Source organism: Schistocerca piceifrons, chromosome 2 (genome assembly GCF_021461385.2).
Source record: "Schistocerca piceifrons isolate TAMUIC-IGC-003096 chromosome 2, iqSchPice1.1, whole genome shotgun sequence".
Classification (NCBI taxonomy): domain Eukaryota; kingdom Metazoa; phylum Arthropoda; class Insecta; order Orthoptera; family Acrididae; genus Schistocerca; species Schistocerca piceifrons.
In genome coordinates, this window is record NC_060139.1 from 667,278,038 (window position 1) to 667,303,705 (window position 25,668).

A 25,668-nucleotide genomic window follows, 5' to 3' on the forward strand; every position below is an offset into this window, starting at 1 on the left:
GTAGACTTTGAGAAAGCGTTTGACAATGCTGACGGTAACACCCTCTTTCAAATTCTAAAGGTGGCAGGGATAAAATACAAAGAGCGAAAGGCTATTTACAATTTGTACAGAAACCAGACGGCAGTTATAAGAGTCGAGGGGCACAAAAGGGAAGCAGTGGTTGATAAGGGTGTGAAACAGGGTTGTAGCCTGTCACCGATGTTATTCAGTTTGTATTTTGAGCGAGCAGTAAAAGAAACAAAAGAAAAATTTGGGGTAGGAATTTAAGTCCAGAGAAGGGAAAAGAATTAAAAACTTTCAGGTTTACCGATGACATTGTAATTCTGTCAGGGACAGCAAATGATTTCGAAGAGCTGTTGAACAGTGAACAGCGTCTTGAAAGAAGAACATAAACATCAACAAAAGCAAAAAACGATAATGGAATGTTGTAGAATTAGATCAGGCGATGCTGAGAGAATTACACTAGGAAACGAGACATTTGAAGTAGTAGATGAATCTTGCTATTTGGGAAGCAAAATAACTGTTGTTGGTCGAAATAGGGAGGAAATAAAATGCAGATTGGCAATGAGAACAACTGTCTTTCTGAAGAAGAGAAATTTAACGTCTTAGAGTATAGATTTAAGTGTCAATACGCCCTTTCTGAAAGTATTTGTATGGAGTGTAGCCATGTATGGAATGAAACATGGACAATAAACAGTTAAGACAAGGAGAGAATAAAAGCATTTGAAATGTGGGGCTTCAGAAGAATGCTGCAGATTAGATGGGTAGATGACGTAACTAATGAGGAGATATTGAATAGAATTGGGGGGAGACGAGAAATCTGTGGTACAACCTGATTAGAAGAAGGGATCGGTTGGTAGGACACATTCTGAGGCATTAAGGGATCACCAGTTTAGAAATGGAGGGAAAATGCGGTGGGGGGGGGGGGGGATGTAAAAGTCGTACAGGGAAATGGATGAAGAAAGTAAGCAGATTCAGAAGAATGTAGGCTGCCGTAGTTACTCGGAAATGAAGAGGCTTGCACAGGATAGAGTAGCATGAAAGCTGCATCAGACTAGTCTCTGGGCTGAAGACAGCAGCAGCAAACAACAACAACAACAACAACAACAAGCGTTTGAACTCGCTTATTGTATTCATCTCTTGGTCTCCCTCTGTCATCAGATCCAGTTCTGTGTCATATGCCTCAGAGTTAAAGGGAAACGGTATATAATCTACCAGGAAGGAAGCTGAAGGCAGCAAATGCCGAATTCTTGTAACAATTGCGGTTGCACTTTGAGGAGAACTCTTTATGTACAATCTAGACTCATTGGGATGAAAGCGGTGGTCCTACGTCATATCTGGAGTAAGTTAATATTGCTGCATCCCGACCCTAGTGGACAGAGCGTATTTCAGTATATTGTGGTTTGCCTATACCGCCAGTCGTAAACTCGCAAAGATGGGCGCTTGCCCCTTTGCGCCTCTTACCGCCGCGGAAGATGATGGTGTGAGCGCGGCGGCCTTGAGTTTGGGCAGTCCTGGGCCGAGCCATTATCCCTGCCGACCAAGGACTCCTCCGAGCAGCCGGGACACCCAGCCCTACACACACTCCGGACGACCACGCATTGTCTCGGGCCACGGCACCCAGCTTGTTAGCAAATGCTAATTGCCCATCTTTATTCATAAGATATTCATACAGCCAACATACAATTCCAACGGCTATCCCGGCACCGAAGCAATGTTTCGGATGCGTACTCGTAATGCCCGCCCCGTCCTCCTTTGCCGTGTGCCGCCCATTGTTCGCGCGGAAACAATATGTAATAGTCAAACTGGCTTAACAGGCGCCGAGCTTACAATTCAGCAGGCGTCTGTTTCGACGAAAACTTACTCACTATGGTGGTATAACCTTAACTGGCCACTTGGAGGGCCATCATAGCAGAGAGAGAGAGAGAGAGAGAGAGAGAGAGAGAGAGAGAGAGCGCATCCTATGCTCAATATTTATCGCACAGTAATGAGTATTATGCGTTAGTACTGGACGTCTGAGATCGGTATCGACTGTTTGCGCAATATGTTGGAGACAGCAGAACTGAAAAAATATTGACGCGCATTAGGCATAAGCTCACCAGACGAAAGATTATTTACACCAATTATCACGCACAGATGAATCATTAAGCCTTTGTCAGGTTGCGTGACGATCAAGTCACATGCTCAACCACGCGCACTCTGCCTCTGTGACCCTAAGCAGTAGCGGTCATTGAGACAAATAGGCTTTCGGCGGGCTTGGTACATAGAGATGGTAACAACGTGCCAGAGTGCAAAAAGGGGAAATCGTGTTTCGCCACGCTCGTGACCATACGGTGTGTGAAGCTGAATTTGTGGGTGTTATGCGGGGCACTGTTAACGTGTCTACAAGCGGTGGTGTTACAATCGTGACCGCGAAACACTTCGGCAGAATTGTGTTCCGAAGAAGATCCTGAGTGAGAGGGACTGGAGATGCGTTTCACGGCATGTGAATTAAATCCGCTTCCAAACCCGACAGGAATTTTTGCTGGCAGTGAGTGAAAGCCCATCACAACCAGTCAGCGGGAGATCAATGCGACGGGACGTGCATGCAATGGACATTAGGGAGTCCATCTCGCAAAAGGCCATCGCTCGCATGAGGACATAAAGACGACAACATAAAGTTCATCGGGCTGAAAGGATATGTGACTGGTTTTCTGAACACTCCTCCCACCCTTTTATATCTCCATTGGCCTGAAGAATCACGTGACTTGAACCCCATAGACAATCTGTGGGAATTATTGGAATATCGGGCAAAACGCCGACAACAGCATTCTCGCAATTTGGTCGAATTGCGCGATCAAATCCTCAGCGAGGGATTTAACCTGTTCGCGACGTACCTGCATAATTTTGTGGACTCATTCCCTAACCGGGAACAGACGGAATTGCGCGGCAGTAAACGATGCTTGTAGTGATTTCTCTAGCGGTGACAAATTTTTTGTGTGGTGAGCTTATTGTGCAGTCTCCTGTATAGTGTAAGAACAGTATTACACAATCTTAAACGAAATTTATTTTTCGACGCAATTGCACACAATTTCAACACGAAATAACCGATTTCGGTCGTTATTGGTCATCTTCATATGTACAGCACAAATAAGCTTAAAAATGTCAAAATTAAAATGCAGTGAAATACAATAACATACAGTGTTGTGGGTTAATATAAGAAGATACCATAGTTCACGGCAACCACTGAGGAAACCACGTTGACAATTAATGAGTGAGGATGGCCCTACATATTAAAGCTAATCCCATGATGGGCTAATAACTAGCTATTCATGTGCTGGTGACAAACTTCAACTAAATATAGAAAATACATACGTTTTTATAATAATCAATTAAATGTCTAAAATTACATGAAAAGTTTCCAATAAGCTATTTTATGATACAGATGTGATGCCACTGTGACAGGTATTGACATTTTTTATGTCTTACATTGGTTGTAGGATACTTCTTTCTTAAATCTTCATGTAACAGTATGAATGAACCATTGTGAATTTTAGTGTGACTATTAATAAATACAGCATCGGCCTATGGGAGTTACTTATTGCCGACTCTAAATCCAGGAGACTTTCCACCGTTCAGAATTGGTTTATGCGGCGCACCATTTCGCTTTCAGCCTAGTGTGAGCCAACCGCCGTTTGACAGGATGTCGCAGTTACAATGACGGCCAATTTGAATGTGGTCGGCACCCAACTCTCAACAGGAATCGATGATGATCCTTTCTCGTGTAACGCCCCTATGAAGTGAAGTGAAGTGAAGTGGCTCCTCGAAGAGGAACTAGCTAGCAGTTGATCAATCGCTAGGAAATGAGGGATGCCGTCTGAGATGCAACGTATTTAATAACGACCACGGTTGAAAACAGAACAATGGAAGCTATCCAAATCGTCCGTCGTTACGGAACAGGTATTCCACCTAGATCTAATTGATTGGTATACAGTACAGCCCCCACATTATCAGAGTATAAGAAAACGACGACGACAGACTTAAGAGTTTGTAGAACGTGTCCTGAGGAACAAACTGAAGGCAGGAATCCACGTCCAGGAAAATAACCCAACAACGCTACAGAGCGCCGAAGCTATAAAAAGAGATAGGCCACCCCATTGGCAGAAGCTGTCAGTTTGTTTGCTGACGGATAGCAAGTGGAATTTGTTCCAATGGGCCTAACAGCATTCAAAACGTCAGTTGCCGTCGGACGCGTCCACGCCTTTCGCAATAACACTGTGAAACGTACGAACTCACACTGTGAAACGTACGAACTCAAGTTTCCTACCAAAGGGGAGACATTAGGGCAGGAGTTGATACTTATGACTTTGGCGCACGGATTTGTGTGCGTGAAGAATACCGAGTAGCATGGTGTAACTGGGGTATGACAGCGTGTAAGGGCGCCCATACTCGGGTCAAGGGAGGGTTCCGTCTCCAAACCCCCCCCCCCCCCCACCCCCCCCGCCCTAGCGCCCAGGTAAAGGAAAGACCTATCAGGTGCTTTTCTTCCAAGAAAAGCTTTGAAACTCGATATTACGCAAGTTTTTAACTGTGTCTCAACTGGGCGCTTCCCCTCGCTCTTGCAGACTATTGTACGGGCGCTTTTCGTTTGTTGGTATGATGATCCGGACTGTAGGCACATTTAAGCCTCTTCTCTTGCAATGATGATCGCCACTGTTGTTCTCATAACTGCTGTGCGTCTTTACTTGAAATGTGGAGCAAGTCTGAGCACGGAGAATGTGTAAGTGGCGATTTCCCTTCTTTCATGCGTTCTTCTGCAAGTACCTTCTACTACTTTGTTATATCGAAGAAGTTACCTGGGTTCTCCATTACCCACATAAGATGAACGTTTTTATTTCCTTTTGGTTTCCTGATTTCCTCCCTATGCAAATTTTGCTTGTCACCGACCCTTTTGATGTGCGACAGATGGCTAGATTTTAATAAAATGCAATAAAATTACATAAATATATTTTTGATATAATAACAATTATTCTATTAAAACATTATTATTATTATTATTATTATTATTATTATTACTATTATTATTATTATTGTCTTTCCTTTCTCAGACCTTAGGTCTGGTTCGGAATGAAAGTGACGCGGACCTTGATCAAGCGTCACTTCCTTTTAACTGTACGGTATATGTTACATTGCGTTTAGGAACTTTCGGGTAATTGAACATGTATCAATAATTACGGATTTCTGAAGTTGTATATATAAGTTTGGATGTAGCTGTATTGCATTGATGTACTGGTGGATATTGCGTGGTATGACTCCTGTAGTTGAAAGTATAATTGGTATAATGTCAACTTTATCCTGATGCCACATGTCCTTGACTTCCTCAGCCAGTTGGATGTATTTTTCAATTTTTTCTCCTGTTTTCTTCTGTATATTTGCTGTATTGGGTATGGATATTTCAATTAGTTGTGTTAATTTCTTCTTTTTATTGGTGAGTATGATGTCAGGTTTGTTATTATTACTATTGTTATTATTACTATTATTATTATTATTATTATTATTATTATTATTATTATTATTATTATTATTATTATTAATAATAATAATGATAATAATAATATTTCTTTCTTTTCTCAGACGTTATGTCTGGTCAAAAATGGAAAGTGACGCGGACCTTGATCAAGCGTGACTTCCTTTTAACTGTACAGTATGTTATATTGCATTTAGGAACTTTTGGGTAATTGAACATGTATCAATAATTACAGATTTCTGTAGTAGTAGTATATATAAGTTTGGATGTAGCTGTACTGCATTGATGTACTGGTGGATATTGTGTGGTATGACTCCTGTAGTTAATAGTATAATTGGTATAATGTCAACTTTATCCTGATGCCACATGTCCTTGACTTCCTCAGCCAGTTGGATGTATTTTTCAATTTTTTCTCCTGTTTTCTTTTGTATATTTGTTGTATTGGGTATGGATATTTCGATTAGTTGTGTTAATTTCTTCTTTTTATTGGTGAGTATGATGTCAGGTTTGTTATGTGGTGTTGTTTTATCTGTTATAATGGTTCTGTTCCAGTATAATTTGTATTCATCATTCTCCAGTACATTTTGTGGTGCATACTTGTATGTGGGAACGTGTTGTTTTATAAGTTTATGTTGTAAGGCTAGCTGTTGATGTATTTTTTTGCTACATTGTCATGTTTTCTGGGGTATTCTGTATTTGCTAGTATTGTACATCCGCTTGTGATGTGATCTACTGTTTCTATTTGTTGTTTGCAAAGTCTGCATTTATCTGTTGTGGTATTGGGATCTTTAATAATATGCTTGCTGTAATATCTGGTGTTTATTGTTTGATCCTGTATTGCAATCATGAATCCTTCTGTCTCACTGTATATATTACCTTTTCTTAGCCATGTGTTGGATGCGTCTTGATCGATGTGTGGCTGTGTTAGATGATGTGGGTGCTTGCCATGTAGTGTTTTCTTTTTCAAATTTACTTTCTTCGTATCTGTTGATGTTATGTGATCTAAAGGGTCGTAGAAGTGGTCATGAAATTGCAGTGGTGTAGCTGATGTATTTATATGAGTGATTGCTTTGTGTATTTTGCTAGTTTCTGCTTGTTCTATAAAGAATTTTCTTAAATTGTCTACCTGTCCATGATGTAGGTTTTTTATGTCGATAAATCCCCTTCCTCCTTCCTTTCTGCTTAATGTGAATCTTTCTGTTGCTGAATGTATGTGATGTATTCTATATTTGTGGTATTGTGATCGTGTAAGTGTATTGAGTGCTTCTAGGTCTGTGTTACTCCATTTCACTACTCCAAATGAGTAGGTCAATATTGGTATAGCATAAGTATTTATAGCTTTTGTCTTGCTTCTTGCCGTCAATTCTGTTTTCAGTATTTTTGTTAGTCTGTCTGTATTTTTCTTTTAGTTCTTCTTTAATACTTGTATTACCTATTCCTATTTTTTGTCTGTATCCTAGATATTTATAGGCATCTGTTTTTTCCATTGCTTCTATGCAGTAGCTGTGGTTATCCAATATGTAATCTTCCTGTTTGGTGTGTTTTCCCTTGACTATGCTATTTTTCTTACATTTGTCTGTTCCAAAAGCCATATTTATATCATTGCTGAATACTTCTGTTATCTTTAGTAATTGGTTGAGTTGTTGATTTGTTGCTGCCAGTAGTTTTAGATCATCCATGTATAGCAAATGTGTGATTTTGTGTGGGTATGTTCCAGTAATATTGTATCCATAATTTGTATTATTTAGCATGTTGGATAGTGGGTGCAGAACCAGAAAGGACTTAATGAGTCTCTTTGGTATATTCCATGCTTAATCTGTATTGGCTGTGATGTGATATTATTTGAATTTGTTTGGATATTAAGTGTGGTTTTCCAATTTTTCATTACTATGTTTAGGAACTGTATCAATTTAGGATCTACTTTGTATATTTCCAATATTTGTAGTAACCATGAGTGGGGTACACTATCAAAAGCTTTTTGGTAATCAAGTGCGTAGTGTAGCGACCTTTGTTTAGTTTTAGCTTGATATGTCACCTCTCCATCTATTATCAGTTGCTCTTTACATCCTTGTGTTCCTTTGCAACAGTCTTTTTGTTCTTCATTTATAATTTTGTTCTGTGTTGTATGTGTCATTAATTCCTGTGTAATGACTGAAGTTAATATTTTGTGTATTGTTGGTAGGCATGTTATGGGGCGATATTCAGCTGGGTTCGCTGTGTCTGCTTGATCTTTAGGTTTCAGATATGTTATTCCGTGTGTAAGTGTATGAGGGAATGTGTATGGGTCTGCAATGTAACTGTTAAATAATTTAGTTAGATGTGAATGTGTTGAGGTGAACTTCTTTAACCAGAAATTTGCTATTTTATCATTTCCAGGGGCTTTCCAATTGTGAGTAGAATTAATTGCTTGGGTGACTTCATGTTGCAAAATTATCACTTCAGGCATTTGTGGTATCATCTTGTATGTGTCTGTTTCTGCTTGTATCCACCGTGCATGCCTGTTATGTTGTACCGGGTTTGACCATATGTTGCTCCAGAAGTGTTCCATGTCTGTTATGTTTGGTGGATTGTCTATTTTAATGTGTGTGTTATCTATTGTCTGGTAAAATTTCTTTTGGTTTGTGTTGAATGTTTGGTTCTGTTTCCTTCTATTTTCACTTTTTTTGTATCTTCTAAGTCGTTTGGCCAATGCTAGTAATTTCTAGTTCTTTTCATCTAATTGCTCTATCGCTTCTTGTTGTGAGATTTTACCTAACCTATTATTATTATTATTATTATTATTACATGTTATACTAGAATAACAAACTGTCTCCATAGCTGAGCGATGGAATTCCTGCCTGTGGTGTTGGATGACCAAGTTGATTCCCGGTGTCTGCTTGGTATTTTTTCTGAGGTAGGGAGGTCTGGAATGGGGTGCACTCAGTCTCGTGAGGTCCAATCCATGAGTGGTGTTTGTTAATAACAATAATACTGACAATCATATTATTAATTTCTTTGCATCAGTACTTAGTAATTGCTGTAGCACAACATCTGGCAAATTGCAGTTCAGAGAAATACAACATTGGAAAAGCTCCCATCTGGAATTGTGCGAATAACATGTCTCGTGCATTTAATTTAAAAGCTACTATTGTAGCTCTAACAATTTCAGCGATGTCGTAATCTACAGAATAGAAAATGGAAATGTGTTTGCCGAAGAAAGCACAGTAAAAATACTCAGGTAGAAAATCAATATTGTAACGGACGCAGTGTCCACTCCGAGGCAAGTTAGTCTGGAACACAATAATTGAAAACTAGTCACTTCTTGAATACTGAAAGAAAAATAATATCTGAAGGTTGGCGGCTTGGAAATGTTGTAGTATATTTAAACTTCTAAAATCCAATATCCATACACCAACTGTGCCACAGTCAGTCTAGAAGGGACACACAGAAAGTTAAGACCGATGTATTGCTGATGAAAAACGAAGACAAATCTCACAAAGTTAAACTGCTGGTCACCGCGTCAGAGGCCACAGCTATTCAGTGTAGAGGCCACGAGTGGAGTAGGTCCATATCTGGTAGCTCCTGGAGGCGAGGTTGATGCGGACGGAGGAGGTGGTGGCTGCTCCAGAGTGAGATCCTGATTGTGGAAACTGCAAGATCCCCTCGCTTCTAAACTGATATTGTTATTACTCAGCTTAGCCGCGAGTCCGTAGAGGGTGGTATATGTGACGTACAGTACAACTGGTCAGCATTTCCACCTGGAATTTGCTAGTGTAAGTCGTACCTTCCTTGATCCGCCTTGGTGGGTCGTGTCGTCGGATTTGCTCCTACCTGCGCGCGGTGCAGCTCTCGTAAATGTCGTCCCGCGCAGATTCTTCATTGGCGCATTGGATGTGTCTTTCGGTGGAACCTAATTATCTGAAATTGCTGTCGATCAACTTTGGGGTATCTATTTACTCTAAATTAACATTCAGAATGCCGTAATGTCACTTTTATTTCTATTAGATCAATAATGAAACACTCATGTCACAAACTACTCGTAACCGAGAGCATGGCTACCATCGAACAAGACAGGAAGAGCTCTTAACGCCGACTGCCGACTTTGGCGCGCTGTCCGTATCTCTTACTAGTTTCGTCACAGTTCGTGGATTTCCGATCAAGTTCGTACTTATTAAGATATGTATTTGTTATTGGAAGGGTGTGAATTTTAACGAGGCAAAATTATAATAAATAGTTTTAAACATCCAGAGGCTCCTCCTAGTATTCATGTTGTAATAAGTGACTGTAATTATTAAGTATAAATAAACAAAATCTGTGACTTTGGCGCGAAGATGGCGGTACTTCCCGTCATGTATATTTCTCACGCTAACGCTTGTTGCTACGGTCCAGCGCCGAGTCCCACCCCACCCCACTACGCGCGGCATATGGTCGCTTCGTCGCCTAGCCAGCCAGCGTGGGAAATGCTCTCCGATTCATGGCCGGCCACGGACTACAGCACTTCCTAACTATCGTGAATACATCAATAAGACACAATAATTTATTAAAACTGGTAAAATTGTGTTCCTCACGTAAGAGGCACCTTACAAAATGCTTTCGCAGCCGGCCCCTGGCCCAGGAAACTCACTCGGAGCGAACAGCTCGAGAGTAGCTCAGGCGCCAGGATACTGCTAGAGCTACTTCCGGTCCGCAGGTCCAGTGGCATCTGGCTGCACTTCGCTTGCTGCCTGATGGCCGGGTGGAGCGCCGCCAACCCTTGTCTGGTGTCTGAAGAGTTGTCCCCTATTAGATCTATGCCCACGTTGTGTGTCGGCTACTGTGGGAGTCAGCACCGACACAAACGAAGGAGAGAAGTTGCGATGACAGGATACCAAAATTATCTGTACAGAACACTTTAAATTTCATAGAACACTTTATTTCTAAGAAGAAAGAAAGATAACTTCTCAGGGTGATGGTGATGGTGATGGTGATGGTGATGGTGATGGTGATGGTGATGGTGATGGTGATGGTGATGGTGATGGTGATGGTGATGGTGATGGTGATGGTGATGGTGATTGTTTGTGGGGCGCTCAACTGCGCGGTCATCAGCGCCGGTACAAAGTCTCAATTTTTCACAGTCCAATTTTGCCACTGTCTCGAATGATGATGGACGATGATGAAATGATCAGAACACAAACACCCAGTTCCCAGACAGAGAAAAATCCTCAACCCGGCTGGGAATCTAAACCAGGACCCCGTCATGCTAGCCACTAGACCACGAGCTGTGGCTCTCAGTATTGAAGTTGCTTGAATTGTTTGATATGCTTTCTGTGCCTTCTACTGGTACATGCAATTACTTCACTACTCGCAGAATGCGGGCTAAGTATCGTCTTCGTATTATTCAGTATTGATGCTCTAGGAGTCCGCGACCGAACTGGGCCCGACCAGCGGTGGGCGGCTGATAATGCCATCGTTGACAGGGGGCGCTGAACTCTGTCTTCCTGGAGATTTGGCACTGCCCGCTCTTTCCATTGGCGCACGGTCATCGCCTTCTTGGTGCCGTTTCGCGGCACTGCGCTGGTCGGTGTGCAGTCGATGCTTTAGCACTGCACACAGGTAACTGTCGGTGTTGTTGGGTGCTGGCTGAGGAGCTGCAAGGCATCGACACAGCAAAGTGTTACCAATATTTCACTCAGCAGCAAGATAGTGATCACTGGCGTGAAGACTGTCGTTGTGTGAGATTATGAATGTGAGAAACGCTTTTTCTTTCAATCGTTTCCACTGACATTCAGAAAGTGTCTATCAGTTTCTTTCCTCCGTGGCGAGTATTTACCTCTGTCTTCCCTTACCATACTTAAACTAAATTAACTAACGAACTGTTTCTGATACCTGCTGGTACCTGGTACGGTTAGCCTTTACCTAGAATGTTACCAGTCGAGTAACCAGTCCATGTGGGAAGGCACTCACACAAACAACTGAAAAGTATCTGTGTCAAACGCAGCTTGTAATTTCTGTAGGTCCTTGCCATTTTAGACACTCAGTTTACATACTACCATAGTCTCCGAAAGTTAGCTGTGAAATTTGTAAACTGATAGATGTAAAAATATTAGTACACTACATGATCAAAAGTATCCGGGCACCTGCCTGAAAATTTCTTACAAATCCGTGGCGCCCTCCATCGCCAATGCTGTAATTCAGTATGGCGTTGCCCCATCCTTAGCCTTGATGACAGCTTCCACTCTCGCAGGCATATACACTCCTGGAAATTGAAATAAGAACACCGTGAATTCATTGTCCCAGGAAGGGGAAACTTTATTGACACATTGCTGGGGTCAGATACATCACATGATCACACTGACAGAACCACAGGCACATAGACACAGGCAACAGAGCATGCACAATGTCGGCACTAGTACAGTGTATATCCACCTTTCGCAGCAATGCAGGCTGCTATTCTCCCATGGAGACGATCGTAGAGATGCTGGATGTAGTCCTGTGGAACGGCTTGCCATGCCATTTCCACGTGGCGCCTCAGTTGGACCAGCGTTGGTGCTGGACGTGCAGACCGCGTGAGACGACGCTTCATCCAGTCCCAAACATGCTCAATGGGCGACAGATCCGGAGATCTTGCTGGCCAGGGTAGTTGACTTACGCCTTCTAGAGCACGTTGGGTGGCACGGGATACATGCGGACGTGTATTGTCCTGTTGGAACAGCAAGTTCCCTTGCCGGTCTAGGAATGGTAGAACGATGGGTTCGATGACGGTTTGGATGTACTGTGCACTATTCAGTGTCCCCTCGACGATCACCAGTGGTGTACGGCCAGTGTAGGAGATCGCTCCCCACACCATGATGCCGGGTGTTGGCCCTGTGTGCCTCGGTCGTATGCAGTCCTGATTGTGGCGCTCACCTGCACGGCGCCAAACACGCATACGACCATCATTGGCACCAAGGCAGAAGCGACTCTCATCGCTGAAGACGACACGTCTCCATTCGTCCCTCCATTCACGCCTGTCGCGACACCACTGGAGGCGGGCTGCACGATGTTGGGGCGTGAGCGGAAGACGGCCTAACGGTGTGCGGGACCGTAGCCCAGCTTCATGGAGACGGTTGCGAATGGTCCTCGCCGATACCCCAGGAGCAACAGTGTCCCTAATTTGCTGGGAAGTGGCGGTGCGGTCCCCTACGGCACTGCGTAGGATCCTACGGTCTTGGCGTGCATCCGTGCGTCGCTGCGGTCCGGTCCCAGGTCGACGGGCACGTGCACCTTCCGCCGACCACTGGCGACAACATCGATGTACTGTGGAGACCTCACGCCCCACGTGTTGAGCAATTCGGCGGTACGTCCACCCGGCCTCCCGCATGCCCACTATACGGCCTCGCTCAAAGTCCGTCAACTGCACATACGGTTCACGTCCACGCTGTCGCGGCATGCTACCAGTGTTAAAGACTGCGATGGAGCTCCGTATGCCACGGCAAACTGGCTGACACTGACGGCGGCGGTGCACAAATGCTGCGCAGCTAGCGCCATTCGACGGCCAACACCGCGGTTCCTGGTGTGTCCGCTGTGCCGCGCGTGTGATCATTGCTTGTACAGCCCTCTCGCAGTGTCCGGAGCAAGTATGGTGGGTCTGACACACCGGTGTCAATGTGTTCTTTTTTCCATTTCCAGGAGTGTACGTTCAGATGCTGGAAGGTTTCTTGAAGTATGGCAGTCCATTCTTCACGGAGTGCTGCACTGAGGAGAAGAATAGATGTCGATCGGTGAAGCCTGGCACGAAATCGGCGGTCCAAAACATCCCAAAAGTGTTCTATTGGATTCAGGTCAGGACTCTGTGCAGACCACTCAATTACAGGGATGTTATTGTCGTGTAACAACTCCGCCAAAAGCAGTGAATTATGAACAGGTGCTCGATCGTATTGAAAGATGCAATCGCCATCCCCGAATTGCTCTTCAACAGTGGGAAGCAAGACGGTGCTTAAAACATCAATGTAGGCCTGTGCTGTGAAAGTGTCACGCAAAAAAGGGGTGCAAGCCCTCTGCATGAAAAACACGACCACACCATAACATCACCGCCTCCGAATTGGCACTACACACGCTGGCAAATGAAGTTTCCGGGCATTCGCCATACCCACACCCTGCCTTCGGATCGCCACATTGTGTACCGTGATTAGTCACTCCACACAACTGTTTTCAACAGTTCAATCGTCCACTGTTTACTCTCCTTACACCAAGCGAAACGTCGTTTCACATTTACCGGCGTGATACGTCTGGATCCTGATGCAGTTTGGAACTCCTGTTTGATGGTCTGGATAGATGTGCGCCTATTACACATTATGACTCTCTTCAAGTGTCGGCGGTCTCTGTCAGTCACGATGTATGCTTTTGTGCTGTACGTGTCCCTTCACGTGTCCACTTCACTATCACATCGGAAACAGTCCACCTATGAATGTCTGCGAGTGTGGAAATCTCGCATACAAACGCATGACACAAGTGACACCCAATCACCTGACCATGTTCGAAGTCCGTGAGTTCCGTGGAGCGCCCTATTCTGCGCTCTCACGATGTCTAATGACTACGGAGGTCACTGATACGGCGTACCTGGCAGGAGGTGGCAGCACAATGCATCTAACATGAAAACCGTATGTTTTTTGGGGTGTCCGGATATTTTTGATCACATAGTGTAGTTCTACTAAAACAGGGCTTAACAACTGTGTGCTCAGGCACGTGCTCGCTAGCAGAGTTGAGAGGGTGGGGAGGGAGGGGAAATGCGCGCACGATTGAATGTGATTTCGCGTTCGTAGCAGATTTAACTAGCCATCTAAATGCTTTGAACATTTTACTAAAAGGTAAAGATAGGCTAATTACTCATTTCATAGATAGAATACGAGCTTTTAAAATGAAATTGACACTTTGGGTTAGTCAGCTGGAAACAGGAAACCTAGCTCATTTTCCTAAATTATCATCCATGCAAGATGTTCACAAAGTTATTCACATAGTTTTGTTGATCAGCGCTTTCAAGATCTGGCAGCACTAGACAGTGATTTTGATCTGTTCTCTCCATATTCAGCGAATATTTAAGAGATTCGTCCTGAGCTGCAGCAAGAAATTATTGACCTGCAGTGTGACAGACAATACAGAGACACCTTTCAGAACAAGAAAAACATTTTGGAATTCTACAGACACTTCCCTCAGGATAGATTTCCTCGTTTGCACAAACTGGCGGCTACAATAATATCAATGTTCGGTTCCACGTATGTTTGTGAACAACCGTTCTCTGCAATGAAATGTAACAAGACGCGCCTGAGAAACGCATTGTCTGATCGAAATTTAAACTGCACGCTGCGCCTAAAATGCACAAGAACAATTACTCCGAACATAGACGCAATTGTAAAGGGCAAAAAGTACAAGATAACCGAGAATCCCACACTTCAGTGACACCTTTTATTGTGTAACAGTTCACAAATTAATGCGAATGTAGAGGCATACACTAAGCTAATAAAATTATGTAGCACGTGTGCATTCTCCTTTGTTTCATTTGTCGCAGTAATAATTCGTGAGTGATATTCCTGCAGGTGGCCGCGGATTTACATTGACTGGCGGCAGCTGTTGTGTGCCCCACGTGACTCTCCCCACTCTCCGCTCTGGTCCGGTAGTGGGGGTAGCGTGCTCGCGCTGCTCCGTGCTCGCGCCTTGCTGCTCACAGCTTGCTCCGCGAGCAAGTATGTTGTGAAGCCCTGTACTGAAATGTATTTTGAGCTGTCAAATATATTTTGAGCAACGTCAAAACCTCTAGCAAGCACTCTAATCACGTGTGTCTGTTGTGTTGCAGGTGTTGGCTGCGACACGGCCGGCGCGATGAGAGAGCGTCATGTCCCGGTACTCCCGCTATCCTTTCCAGCCCGGCGCTGCCGCGGGCGGCCTGGGCCCCAGCGCCACCCACCAGACCGTCGCCACCACGCACCTGCCGCCGCACCACCACCACCATCACCAGCACCAGCTCAGGTCAGCCTCCACTCACTGGCGAACGGCTACCTTGTGCTTTGCTTACATGCATCCCCATTGTGATAGCTGGAAGAGGCCGACGTGTAGAACACACACTGAGCTGACAGACGTCGTGGGTTACCTCCTAACATCGCTCCCGCCCTCTTTTGCGCGACGTACGGCAGCAGTTCTATGTGGCGTAGACTCGACATGTTGATGGAAGTCTCCTGCAGAAACACTATAGCCGTCCATAACTGCGAAAGTATTGCCAATGAAAGATTTTGTGCACGAAATGACGTCTAGATTGCGTCCCCTAAATATTCGATGGGATTCATGTCGGGCGATCTGGTTGGCCAAATAATTCGCTACAGTTGTCCAGAATGTTGTCGCGTCGCAGCACAGCCTCACTATACCAGAATAAAGTAAGTGCGAACTGCGTAGCGCTATCGGGACGTTAACGACAATGGGTTGGTTATAAATTGCTGTCAACCTTTACAGGGTGTTACAAAAAGGTACGGCCAAACTTTCAGGAAACATTCCTCACACACAAAGAAAGAAAATATGTTATGTGGGCATGTGTCCGGAAACGCTTACTTTCCATGTTAGAGCTCATTTTATTACTTCTATTCAAATCACATTAATCATGGAATGGAAACACACAGCAACAGAACGTACCAGCGTGACTTCAAACACTTTGTTACAGGAAATGTTCAAAATGTCCTCCGTTAACGAGCATACATGCATCCCCCCTCTGTCGCATGGAATCCCTGATGCGCTGATGCAGCCCTGGAGAATGGCGTATTGTATCACAGCCGTCCACAATACGAGCACGTACATTTGGTACCGGGGTTGCGTAGACAAGAGCTTTCAAATGCCCCCATAAATGAAAATCAAGAGGGTTGAGTTCAGGAGAGCGTGGAGGCCATGGAATTGGTCCGCCTCTACCAATCCATCAGTCACCGAATCTGTTGTTGAGAAGCGTACGAACACTTCGACCGAAATGTGCAGGAGCTCCATCGTGCATGAACCACATGTTGTGTCGTACTTGTAAAGGCACATGTTCTAGCATCACAGGTAGAGTATCCCGTATGAAATCATGGCGGTGAATCGAGGAAGTACAGTACATACTGACGAAACTAAAATGAGCTCTAACATGGAAATTAAGCGTTTCCGGACACATGTCCACATAACATCTTTTCTTTATTTGTGTGTGAGGAATGTTCTCTGAAAGTTTGGCCGTACCTTTTTGTAACACCCTGTATATCGGAGATGAGAGGGAGAGAATCTCCTTGGTTAGAGGCAAATGAGTTTCCTGAAAATAGGTTACAGAATTGCAGTGGGCAGAAAAGATTGGTTAGTTTCTATCAAGTTTATTCTCACATGTACTTATGTGAGTTGTTGGACCATAAACCCCGTAGTAAGATTCAGTCTATTTATTCGGACTTGCTACTTCAAAGCTAATTGCTGGTACATGTAAGAAATAAGTACAAAGCAATCACTTGTTCTAGGTTAGCACTGAAATCTCTCTAAGTATTTGAGACAGACTGACAGCCTCTGTTCAGCACTATTCCAATGAAACTCTAAAAATCCTACTTGACCTGCAGTTCCTGAGTGCCCACCAGAGTCTATCACCGTCTTCTCGTAGTTGAAGTCTTTATCAGCTGTATCGGCTGCTATGGGCCTACTCGGCCCCGCTGGCCTCTTGCTACGCAATCTCCAAACTGCCGGCACTGGCTCTGAATCTGCATCTGAATCTCTGCATCTAGCTATTCCGCTGCGTGGCCTTTTATTTCGTTTCTCATGTACTTGGGCGCACACGAGTAGATTTATTTCACACGACCCTTTCATTTCTAAGTGATCGGATTGCACAAGAATGCCTATGGTTCCACCCGACACTTTCGTTTCCAGGTTCACAGAACTTGATTTGGTTGCGCACGTGACTGACTCTCTCTCTCTCTCTCTCTCTCTCTCTCTCTCTCTCTCTCTCTCTCTCTCTCTCTCTCTCTCTCTCTCTCTCTCTCTTGCTGTGTTATCGCCCTGGTCTTTGCGTCTTCCATTGCGCAAGTTTCATTCATGCTGCTTCCTCTGGCAGGAAGTCAAACACACAGTTATTTGATCAACAAGCCAGACTTGGCAGCCTCCGCCGCATATCCTGTCCCTACGTCCTTGTGGACTGTTTCTTAATGTCGGCTGGCTGTTTGCGTATGGAGCCTGGACTCTTATTATGGTCACAAAAGCAAGAATAAAAATTAAAATTTTCTATGGTCACAACAATGTTCTTCAGACCAATCACGAACAATTGTGGCCCAGTAACATGCCACATTGTCATCCTTAGAAATTCCACCCTTTTATGGGAACATGAAGTCCATTACGGAGCCACCATCAGCTTGCACAGCGCTTTGTTAATAACTTGGGTCGGTGGCTTTATGTGGGTTGCGCCATACGCGGAGCCTTACCGTCACCTCTTACCAACTGAAATCGTGACTCATCTGACCAGGCCACGGTTTTCCAGTCGTCTACAGTCCAGACGATACGGTCACGAGCCAAAGAGAAGCACTGCAAGCGATGTCGTGCTGTCAACAAAGGTACTCGCATCGCTAGTCAGCTGCCGTAGCTCATTAACGCCAAATTTCGCCGCTCTGTCCTAACGGATACGTTCGTCGTACGTCCCACATTGATTTCTGCCGTTATTTCAGACAGTATTGCTTGTCTGTTAGCAATGACAATAGATACGTCGCTGCTTTCTGACGTTAAATGACGGCCGTCAGGCACTGCAATGTCCGTGGTGAATGGTAATGCCTGAAATTTGGTATTCTCGCAGACTATTCATGAAATATTGAATTCCTTAACAATTTCCAAAATGGAATGTCCCATGCGTCTAGCTCCAACTAGTATTGCTCGTTCGAAGTCTGTCAATTCGCGTCGCGCGACCATAATCACATCGGAAATCTTTTCATGTGAATCTCCTGAGTACAAATAACAGCTCCTTCAATGCACTGCCCTTTTGTACCTTCCGCACGCAATACTACCGCCATCTGTATAAGTGCGTATCGCTATCCCATGTGTTTTTTCACCTCAGTGTGAATAGCTGGTCATTTAAAAGGGGAAAACCATTAAGGCGCCAAGCAAAAAAAATATCAGATCTCCATGAAATATAAAGCTTGCTTGGATATGTAAATTATCAGCATTTCTGCGCAACTGCACCAAATACGAGGGCCATATTGAAAGCCGTGAGGAACTCATGCTTCAAATTCAAATTCCATCAATAGAGACAGAGAGACAGAGAGAGAGACAGAGAGAGAGAGAGAGAGAGACAGAGAGAGAGACAGAGAGAGAGACAGAGAGAGAGACAGAGAGAGAGACAGAGAGAGAGAGAGAGAGAGAGAGGAGAGGAGAGAGAGAGAGAGACAGAGAGAGAGAGAGAGAGAGAGAGAGAGAGAGAGAGAGAGAGAGAGAGAGAGAGAGGAGAGACAGAGAGAGAGAGGGACAGAGAGAGAGAGAGAGAGAGAGAGAGAGGGACAGAGAGAGAGAGAGAGAGAGAGAGAGAGAGAGAGAGAGAGAGAGAGACAGAGAGAGGGACAGAGAGAGAGAGAGAGAGAGAGAGAGACACAGAGACAGACACAGAGACAGACGGCTGTAGCACAATAATTAGCGTGCAAGATCCGGACAATCACAGAGGGTGGGATTACAACGTAGGCGCCTTTTGGGGCCCGTTAGGGACATGGTTGCCAGGAATGGATAGAAAACCATAGTATACTCCGTGTGCATACCGGACAGAGTCATTCCAGATGTGGAATGGCTCCTCCCCGATGCCATGAAGAGCACAGGGTGCAGCCAACTGCAGGTGGTTGCTCACATCGGTACCAATGATGTGTGTCACTTTGGATCAGAAAAGATTCTCCCTGGTTTCGAGTGGCCAACAGAAGTGAAAAAGGCTGTCAGTCTTGCTTGCAAGATGAAAGCGGAGTTGACCATTTGCAGCATAGTCGACAGGACCGATTGCGGGCCTCTTGTACAGAGCCGAATGAAGGGTCTGAATCAGACGGTTCTGCGACCATGTAGGTTGCAGATTCCTCGACTTGAGCCAAAGGGTGGTTGGGTTTCGGGTTCCGCTGAATAGGTTAGATGCCCACTACACGCAGGAGGCGGCGACACGGGTGGCAGGGGCTGTGCGGCATGGACTGGGTGTTTTTTTTAGGTTAGAGGGTCTCGAGAAAACACAAGAAGGGCTTCAGTCACAAAGCGTGCAGGCCGAAAACAGGAAGAACGTAGATACAGGAACCATCGGTATAACAGTTGTAAAATGTCGTAGCTGTGCTGGGAAAGTACCAGAGCTCCAAGCGCTAATAGAAAGCGCTGATGTTCAGATCGTTATAGGTACTTAAAGCTGACTAAGACTGGAGATAAGCTAAGCTGAAATGTTTGCGGAGAACCTATTGTTGTTCCGAAAGGATAAGCTAAAGGCGATGGCGTGTTTGTTGCTGTTCGAAGTAATTTATCTTGTCGCGAAATTGAAGTAGATAGTTCCTGTGAGTTAGTATGGGCAGAGGTCATTGTTGGCAACCGGAATAAAGTAATAACTGAATACTTTTACCGACCTCTCAATTCAGATGATATAGTTGCTGACAGGTTCAAAGAAAACTTGAGTTTGATTTCAAACACGTACTCGATTCATACCATTATAGTTGGTGACTTTAATTTACGCTCGATATGTTGGCGGACATGTTTAATTCCGGAGGTAAGCATAAAACATCATTCGAAATTGTACTAAACGCATTATCTGAAAATTATTTCGAGCAGTTAGTTCATGAGCCCACGCGAATAGTAAACGGTTGTGAAAACACACTTGACCTCTTAGCAACAAGTAATCCTGAGTTAATAACGAACATCAAAACGGATACAGGGATAAGTGAACACCGGGTTGTCGTAGCGAGACTGAATATTGTAACTCCATATTCTCCAAAAATAAACATAAAATATACGTATTCAAAAAAGCAGATAAAAATTCACTTGACGCCTTTATTAGAGACAATCGCCACTCATTCCAAATTAATAATATAAGTGTAGACCATATATGGCTTACATTCAAAGAAATAGTATTGGCAGCAGTTGAGAGATTTATACCATTAAATTAACAAACAACGGAGCTGATCCTCCATGGTACACAAAACGGGTTACAACATTGTTGCAGAAACAACGAAACAAACATGCCAAATTTAAACAGACGCAAAATCCCCAAGATTGGTGATCTTCTACAGAACTCGAAATTTAGCGCGGACTTCAATGCGAGATGCTTATAATAGTTTCCACAACGAAACTTAGTCTCGGAACCTGGCAGAAAACCCAAAGAGATTCTAGTCGTATGTGAAGTATGTTAGCGGCAAGAAACAATCAATGCCTTCTCTGCGCAATAGCAGTGGAGATACTATCGAAGACAGTGCTGCCAAAGCAGAGTTACTGAGCACGGCCTTCCAAAATGCCTTCATAAAAGAAAACGAACTAAATATTCCAGAATTCGAATCATGAACAGCTGCCAAAAGAAGTAAAGTAGAAGTAAATATCCTCGGATTAGTGAAGCAACTTAAATCACTTAATAAAAGCAAGCCTTATGGTCCAGACTTTATACCAGCTAGGTTACTTTCAGAGTATGCTGATGCATTAGCTCCATACTGAACAATCATATACAACACAAAGACTGGAAAGTTGCACAGGTCACACCAATATTCAAGAAAGACAGTAGGAGTAATAAACTTAATTACAGGCTCATACCATTAACGTGGACATGCAGCTGTATTTTGGAACATATATCGTGTTCGAATATTATGAATTACCTGGAAGAAAACGGTCTATTGACACACAGTCAACATGAGTTCAGAAAACATCGTTCCTGTGAAACACAAGTAGCAGTTGATTCGCATGAAGCACTATTGACAAGGGATTTCAGATCGATTTCGTATTTCTGGATTTCCGGAAGGCTTTTGACACCGTACCACACAAGCGGCTTATAGTGAAATTGTGTGCTTACTGAATATGGTCTCACTTATGTTACTGGACGCATTATTTCCTGTTAGAGAGGTTCGTAGTAATTAACGGCAAGTCGTCGAGTAAAACAGAAGTGATTTCTGTCGTTCCCCAAGGTAGTGTTATAGGCCCTTCGCTGTTCCTTATCTATATAAACGATTTGGGAGACAATCTGAGGAGCCATCTAAGGTTATTTCCAGATGACGCTGTCGTTTGTCGACTTATAAAGTCATCACAAGATTAAAACAAATTAGAAAACGATTTAGATAAAATACCTGAATGGTGCGAAAATAGGCAATTGACCCTAAATAACGAAAAGTTTGAAGTCATCCACTTGAGTGCTGAAAGAAATTCGCTAAACGTCGGTTAAACGATAAATCAGTCAAACCTAAAGGCCCTAAATTCAACTAAATACCTAGGAATTACAATTACGAACAACTTAAATTCGATGGAACACACAGAAAATGTTGTTGGGAAGACTAACCAAAGACTGCGTTTTATTGGCATGACACGTAGAAAAGGTAACAGATCTACTAAGGAGACTGCCTACACTATGCTTGTCCGTCCTCTTTTAGAATACTGCTGCGCGATGTGGGATCCTTACCAGATGGGGACTGACGGAGTGAATCGAAAAAGTTCAAAGAAGGGCAGCACGTTTTGCATTATCCGGAAATACGGGAGAGAGTGTCACAGAAATGATACAGGATTTGGGCTGGACATCATTAAAGGAAATGCATTTTTCCTTGCAACGGAATCTTCTCACGAAATTCCAATCACCAACTTCCTCCTCCGAATGCGAAAATATTTTGTTGACGCCTATCTACATAGAGAGAAACGATCACCACGATAAAATAAGGGAAATCAGAGCTCGTACGGAAGGATATAGCTGTTCGTTCTTTCCGCGCACTGTACGAGATTTAAATAATAGAAAATTGTGAAGGTGGTACGATGAACCCTCTGCCGGGCTCTTAAATGTGATTTGCTGAGCGTCGATGTGGTTGTACAGACTTTACACCACACATTGCCGTATTCTCTCTTCATTAGTGTCCATCACGTGACCGCTGCCATTAATTCCAAAGTGCCAGCGTCAATGCTTCTGTCATTGAATTCCTTGTTGAAGAGAGAAACGGGGTGCTGAAATTCACCTCAAACGTAAAGTGCCTGTAGTGGTGCCTGCATGGACACCAGCAGTGTTAGGGGAGGGATGAAACATTTCACGGACGGAAACATGAGTATCAAAGGTGAGACTCGTAGCCATCGCCCTCGAACTGCCTCCATGAAACGAGAAAGGAAAGAGCTGATGAGCTCATTAGAGGAGACGGTTAATGAAATTAAGTTCAGTACAGTGGAAGAAGCAGCTCAAAGCTTGGGCTGAGAAATCCTTGTGCCAATTGGGTCCCTCGTTTATTAAGATAACAAACTGCAGCAAAGATCCAGCATCCAAGATCTTCTTGACAGCTTTCAGAGTGAAGGTAATAATTTTTTGATGAGACAAGCGATGAAAGTTGGCTCCATCATTACGAACCTGAAACAAAACGCCATAGTATGGAATGGCACCACGTAGATTCGGTATCTCATAAGAAAGCGAAAACATTTCCATTTGCTGGGGAAACTACGGGCACTGTTTTCAGCGTCGCCCAGGTTTGCAATCAGATTGTTCTTCTTGAACCTGGACATACCATTAATGTTTCGTTGTGTCCAGACGTTTTATAAGCAGCTCTGCCGTGCATTGCGCCATAAGCGCTCTGGGAAGAGCGTCCTGCAACAGTGTGGTGGGATGCTTGGTCATCCCTCCCAGGAAACAAGCTCCGGGCAGTAAAACCGCTCCCAACTGTATGGACAACATCCTCCCGACCATCCCGGCGCTAGGAGGTCCTTCTGACCAGGTTGCGGATTGGGCATTGCCGGTTTAGCCACCGCTACCTGCTCTCCGGTGACCCAGCCCCGCAGTGCCCTTGTGGTCAGGCATTAACAGTGCGCCATGTTTTATTGTCGTGGCCCCGTTTTAGTCAATTTCGTGTTGTCCTGTCTCTGCCATCTACTTTACCGGATGTTTTAGCTGATGACGCTCGAGCAGCTGCTCGTATTCTGCGTTTTCTAACTTTAACTGGCTTGTCCAAAGACATTTAACCTTTTTACTTATTTTATCTGCATCTTTGTCAGGTCCTTCTGGTGTCCCCCCATCCCCTTGAGTTGTAACAGATTCCATGTGCTCTAACAACAGTGACTGGGCGCTAATGACCTCAGCAGTTGAGCGCCCTTAAACCCAAAAAAAAAAAAAAAACGTCCTGCAAGAGGACAACGCACGTCCCCACATTGCTCCTGTCTCTACGAAAACTCTCCCACATCCTCTCTACAGACCCGTCTTGGCATTCTCCGATTAATATCTTTTCGGTGTACAGATGCGAGGCCAACGTTTCGACTGTTGGAGGATATTCGGCAAGCAGTGCTTCGTGCCTTCCAGAAACTGAAACGTTCAATCGTAAGGGTGTTTTCAAACTTGTTGATACGGTCAACAAGGACATATACCAAGATGGACACCAGCAGTCAAATCCTAAAGCAAGGGCTGGGCAGCTTTTTGGACATCGCTTGTTACTTAGCAATCCTTACAATAAAGTTACTGAACGTCAAGACTATTCACTAACATGGTTCAATGTGCAAGCATAAATGTCTCTCTTTCTTTAGAACCAACAAACTTAACGGAATAAAATTTTACTGGCGCCTCACATTAATCTTTAAGCAAGTTTCAAGAGTTTCTTTCGCAAGAAAGAAGTGTATCAAACGTGAATAAATTAAAATTGGTCAGGCTGACGTCAGATCGTGGCACAAGCCCTCAGGTTGCACAACAGACTTCGAGATAGACCTCGGGCAGCAGTCCCCGGCCCCAACGAGACAAGCTGTGGTGTATCTAAGAGACACACACGCAGCAAAGCTCTCTCTGAGACTCTGCGAGGACCCATCAATAAATCTTGGGCCCGCCTCAAGGATTCCACACTCACGGCAAATACAAATACTGGGACAACAAAATTCAAGCATTGTTTAATGCTTTAATATAGGAAGTATTAAAACTATCTTAACAGTGCAAAATGGGGCCTCAGAAAATAATCTCCACAAACTGCAAGGACACAACCATAAAACTTCTGGCTCATCCCAGTGATACCATACTTAAAGCATGCGGGCGCAGCAAAATTCAAAAATTATTAAAGCATTAAACACAAAAAATATTAAAACAAATGTAAAAGTAGCCTTCAGAAAACAACCTCCCCAAGCCACCAAGGTATAAGAACGGTTCTAGGCTAACCAAATAGTCTAGAAAAATGCTAGGCGCCTTAGTTATCTTTAGAAGACAGCTGCTGGAACAGTTTAATCATAAAAGCAGCAGATGTTGAAACCTCAGAAGCATTAAACAGAATCTACCGCTGTCCGTTTTGCAAGCTGGCTGTGACACCTTAAAACATCGGTTATGCCACAAAGTAGAAATAGGGTGGGTGCCGCAAGGCAGAGCGGCCCTTTCTTCTTAATCCAACGCGGTTGTAAGATAAGATCTCGCTTACAGCAGAGCTCAGCTCGCTAGGCCTGAGAATCAAAACACAAGTCAGTCACTAAACCTTACGTTAAAACAGGGCACCCTCAGTTTTGTGAAGAGTAACAAACTCTAATAGCCAAACCAGCTGCACTACGAAAGAGAGCTGAGCACGTGTTGGCGGGTCGTTCAACAGAAACCAGTCGATCGCCGTGCGGCAGTGTGACTACTTAAAACAATGCAGGGAGGCAAGCGCCTAACCGCTCCAACGCAACAAGCTGGGTTTTTCGAGAATTCTCACAAACGACGTTCGCTGTGGAGTAAGTGGCGGCAGTCTAGGAGCCAAGGAAGACGCAGTCCGGGACAGCACTAGCACCGGCGAGCACACCACGACAGTTCCGCTCCGTCCCGCAAGGCGGCTCTCAGCATTACATTAGAAAAATGCCTGTGCCGGAAATACTGGCCACGCCTCCCGAAGAAACAAGTACAGTGGCCCTTGCACGCCTGCTCACACCGACCGCTGAGCTTCGACCTCGCTATCCCATCCCCTCCCTTCCCCCCCCCCCCCCCCCCCGCCTCCCCACACCGAAGCCTCTCTCTCCTGCCTAGTGTCCACCAACCAAAGCTCCTCTTATGAACATAGACGGGTACAACTCACCGGGTGCGAAGTATCGACGAC

At 44.3% G+C, this 25,668-nt stretch overlaps 1 protein-coding gene across 1 annotated transcript in view; it reads left to right on the forward strand.

The window, feature by feature from the left end:
- Positions 1–25,668, forward strand: part of LOC124775732 — a 596,716-nt gene that overhangs the window by 476,390 nt on the left and 94,658 nt on the right. The window contains exon 3 of the mRNA XM_047250560.1: positions 15,294–15,466. Within this exon, the coding sequence (XP_047106516.1) occupies positions 15,333–15,466 (134 nt within the window). The 5' untranslated portion in view covers positions 15,294–15,332. The remainder of the gene's footprint in view (positions 1–15,293; positions 15,467–25,668) is intronic.